General features: G+C 38.8%; 1 protein-coding gene across 1 annotated transcript; it reads right to left on the reverse strand.

Annotated features, from left to right (window-relative positions):
* Positions 1-1,754: 1,754 nt before the first annotated feature.
* hrh2b (histamine receptor H2b) lies at positions 1,755-3,203 on the reverse strand. The gene is made up of 2 exons (XM_034226732.1): positions 2,461-3,203; positions 1,755-2,234 (listed from the first exon to the last, which is right to left on the reverse strand). Exons 1-2 carry the CDS (start codon positions 3,076-3,078, stop codon positions 1,755-1,757), a joined length of 1,098 nt encoding a protein of 365 aa, XP_034082623.1. The 5' UTR covers positions 3,079-3,203.
* Positions 3,204-3,801: the final 598 nt, after the last annotated feature.

Raw genomic sequence — 3,801 nt, forward strand, 5'->3', positions numbered from 1 at the left:
GTTTGTCAAGAAGACTACATTTACATTCCTAATTTTCTGTTCTTATCCTCATCTCATACCACTCAACAAAACAGCAACCGCTAAACTTCCACTGACATTGTTTTAATAGCCAGCAGGGGGTGACTCCACTGGTTGCAAATAGAATGCAGATTCTCGAGAAGTCTATGACAAAAATGACCCTTGTTCTAACTTTATTACATTTTAAACATATTCCTAATGAGTTTATGATCATAATCACTAGTTTCAAGTCCACTTAAATACATTATGATTATGATTATTATATCATTTTGTAAATGTTGATCGCATTGGGAGTAAAATAAACGATAAAGCAGGTTAGGTGCATTAGGGCATGGCTACCTTGTGATTGAGAGTTTGCTTCCATGTTTTTCTTTTGGTTTTCAGTCTTTTAATTTTACAACTTTAATTCTTTACTTTTGTTTTCAGTACATGAAAGTTAAGTGCACATTTTATTCACGCCTAGAAATGCGATATTTTGCATTCAGTTGTACTTAGCTTCATACAAAAAAACAAACAAGATGTCTTATATACATTTTATGCAATAAAAAAAAAAGTGTTGCGTTGTATTGTCACATTATTTTAACCTTTGCTGTCTTTACATGAGAATAATCCCCAAAAGGATATAAAGTACATATCCAAGCAATCTTTTCATGGATGTAGATTTTATTGTATTTAATCAAAAATGATATAGTGTCCGTCCAAGCGTGACTTGTTGGGAGCATCTGTTCTGTCCAGTTGCAATTAATCTGTAAAAACATACAGGAAGTCATAGAGGTCACCGTGCCGAGGTCAAGTCAAACATATACACATTTTTGCACATAAAAAATCAACTTGCTGGTCACTTATTCACTTTAATTGGCAGGGCTGAGGGGAGAGAAAATAAACACTTTGTAACCATCTGTGTAACCATCTGTGTCTCCAGGAAAATCACTGGGAAACTTACTGAGTCATCTATTTATTCCACTCTGCCGTCTGTCTGCCCTTTATTTTAAATTACATTTTTCTTTGCTTTTTACACCTGTCTTATAAACAGACAATTCAGTACTGTACATTATAATACTTTGGTAACACTTTCTATGGTGCCCATTTCTATAATGCATTATAAACATACTCAATATGTTTAGCCCGTAAAAGTGTCTTTGAGTATCTTGAAAAGCACACTATAAATGAAATGTATTATATTGCTATTATTATTGTAATGCATCAAAATATGCTCATAGCACTGTATACGTATTTATTAATGATGCATTATAGTAATCACAACAAATTGCTAAGCATATTTTAGTAATACTTATTATGTAATGCTTAAAGCATTAACCTTCATTGTCACACGCTGACTGATTGTGTTTAAGATTTCCTTTAGTTTTAATATATTATGATTGTCTTATAATACATTATAAATCTGATGTAATGCACTGCATTGCGATTCTAACTCTAAACTGCCATTGCATTTATCATTGGAAATGATTAAAACAATGTGTAATAAGGTGCCATAATCAGATTAAGACCCTGTTTTTGTATTTTCATAATGCATTATCCACATTGGTGCCAAAGAAAGTGTTATCAATACCCGGTACATTAACAAATGCTGTGCTGATATCTTGAATGTTGTGTTTTCAGTTGTACACATTATCTTTGGCACAATGCGTAACATCTAAGTGATAGTTAGCATGTTCATTTACAACATGTTGCTGCAGGTTTACTGTCCAGCAGAACAACAACAGGTCCATGGCAATTCAGCTTGGCTCACTCGGGATACCATTTATCTCCTGTGGAGTGACCGTCTTTGCATCAGTTCCATTATTATCCATGTTTTTATGTTTCTCAGACTGTTGGGAGACCATTTGTTCGTTAGTAAAGGTCAATCGTTTATGAATTGACACATGAGTGAGCTGCAGTTTTCTGCGAAACGACCCTCTGCAGCGAAGCAGCTCTGCGTAGGCCTTGCGGAAATCCCTGTTGAAGGCTGGATACAGGATTGGGTTAAGAGCCGAGTTAAAATAGCCCAGCCACAGGACCACAGAGTTAAGAGTATTAGGGGGGTTTGTATTTTCCTTTATGCCCATGCAGGTGAATAAGGTGAAGTAGGGGAACCAGCAGATGACAAAACCCCCCAGAACAGCTACCAATGTCACTGTAGCTTTGTGCTCCCGAGCTATGGCTGCATTTGATGCGGAGCGTGCAAACGACGGAGTGGCAGCACGAATTCGCTTCACCTGAAAAGAGCCGTAAAGCAAAGGTTAGAGACACAGAAAATGAAAGAAGTTCCATCATCAACAAGTGAATGTGACTGAATGCTATTCTTTTATATGTCCTTTCCACTAAAATGACATTCACTAAAAGAAAATCATATTTTGTATCGATTTCCTTAGACGGATACAAAAAGTGACCTTTCACATTGCGCCTGTGCATGTTTTACAGAATAAAAAACAAAACACTGACCTGTTCTCGTGCCACTCTGAATATGCAAAGATACATTCCGCACATAAGCAGCAGAGGCAGGTAAAATGTGCCAAAGGTATAAATGAGAACGTAGTTGTTATTCCATTCAAACTGGCAGTAGTATCCCTCTTTGTCCTCCCCCATGCCCCAGTCCGAGTGCTGCACTCTATAGTCTGCTGTGTTCCAGCCCAGGTGGATGGACACAAAGGACACTGCTAGTGACAAAGCCCAGATGGTGATCAAGGCCAGTGTCACCCTCAGACGGGTAACTCTCCGGGAGTAGCTAAGGGGAGCTGTAATGGCTAAGTATCGGTCCACACTGATGGCCATCAGGGTGAGGATTGAGGATGCACAGAGCAGCACATCCAGAGAGATGTAGATGTTACACAGAGCTCCTCCGAGGGGCCATTTCCCGCTGCGCAGCTCCACGCTGGCAGAAAAGGGCAACACCAGCAGGCCTAGCATCAGATCCGTCACCGCCAGGGACACAACGAAGCAGTTAGCGATGCGCCACAGTCGACGGCTGAGTCCCACAGCCAAACACACCAGCATGTTCCCACCGACGGTCAGAATGATGAAAGTCACCAGAACGAGCGAGCGGAAAGCCATGGAGATCATGGTCACCTCCACTCCTTAAACACAGTGCTGTGGTTCGTTCGCTCAGGAAACGGGCTCACCAAGGACAGGTTACTTTTCCATCAGACACCTTTCTACATGGCTCCTTTGTTTGAAGGTATTCAGGATCAGTAGTAGATCATTGAGTGTAAAGCACTTCAAAGCCATGTGTTTTCCCACAGTCCCAGGGCTGTTAACACTTTCCTGGTGATAAAAAAGAACAGTGGTTATTAATTAAAAAAAATCACGTCATAATATAGATACATTTTAATAATTGTGAATTTCAAAGTTAAGCATGTTTATCGTTCTTAGTTCATGGATCGCATTTAATAATAATCTAAAAGGAAATCATGCTTAAAATAATGTATTGACGTACATATGCGTCAGACAAAATGCATGCAAAAAAATGATACGAGTGTGCTTGCTTTGTAATTGTTACAGATGTCTAAACTGTTTGTATACATCCCTACATCTAGAAAAGATGACTTGTCTAACTTAAGGTGGTGTTGTGTAGTTTAGCTTTCTTTAAACCCAATCTTTACCATCCCTGCTACTCTTTCGGTAACTATATCCCAATTCGACCACCTTCCGAACAGACACCATACAGGTGCGTATAAATCCATTCCATCAAGGAAATAATGAAAACAAAAAAGTTAACTTGCAGAGGAACGCTGGGTAAAATCCTAAGAATAAACATTATCATTTATAATAATTTGCATATTCAAA

Source organism: Gymnodraco acuticeps, unplaced genomic scaffold, assembly GCF_902827175.1.
Source record: "Gymnodraco acuticeps unplaced genomic scaffold, fGymAcu1.1, whole genome shotgun sequence".
Classification (NCBI taxonomy): Eukaryota; Metazoa; Chordata; class Actinopteri; order Perciformes; family Bathydraconidae; genus Gymnodraco; species Gymnodraco acuticeps.

Bases quoted from the DNA above. Each gene is read 5' to 3' on its own strand.
- hrh2b (XM_034226732.1), bottom strand. From the start codon at position 3,078: ATGATCTCCATGGCTTTCCGCTCGCTCGTTCTGGTGACTTTCATCATT. The intron at 2,235-2,460 runs GTCAGTGTTTTG...GGCTCTTTTCAG, and splicing joins TCAGAGTGGCACGAGAACAG to GTGAAGCGAATTCGTGCTGC.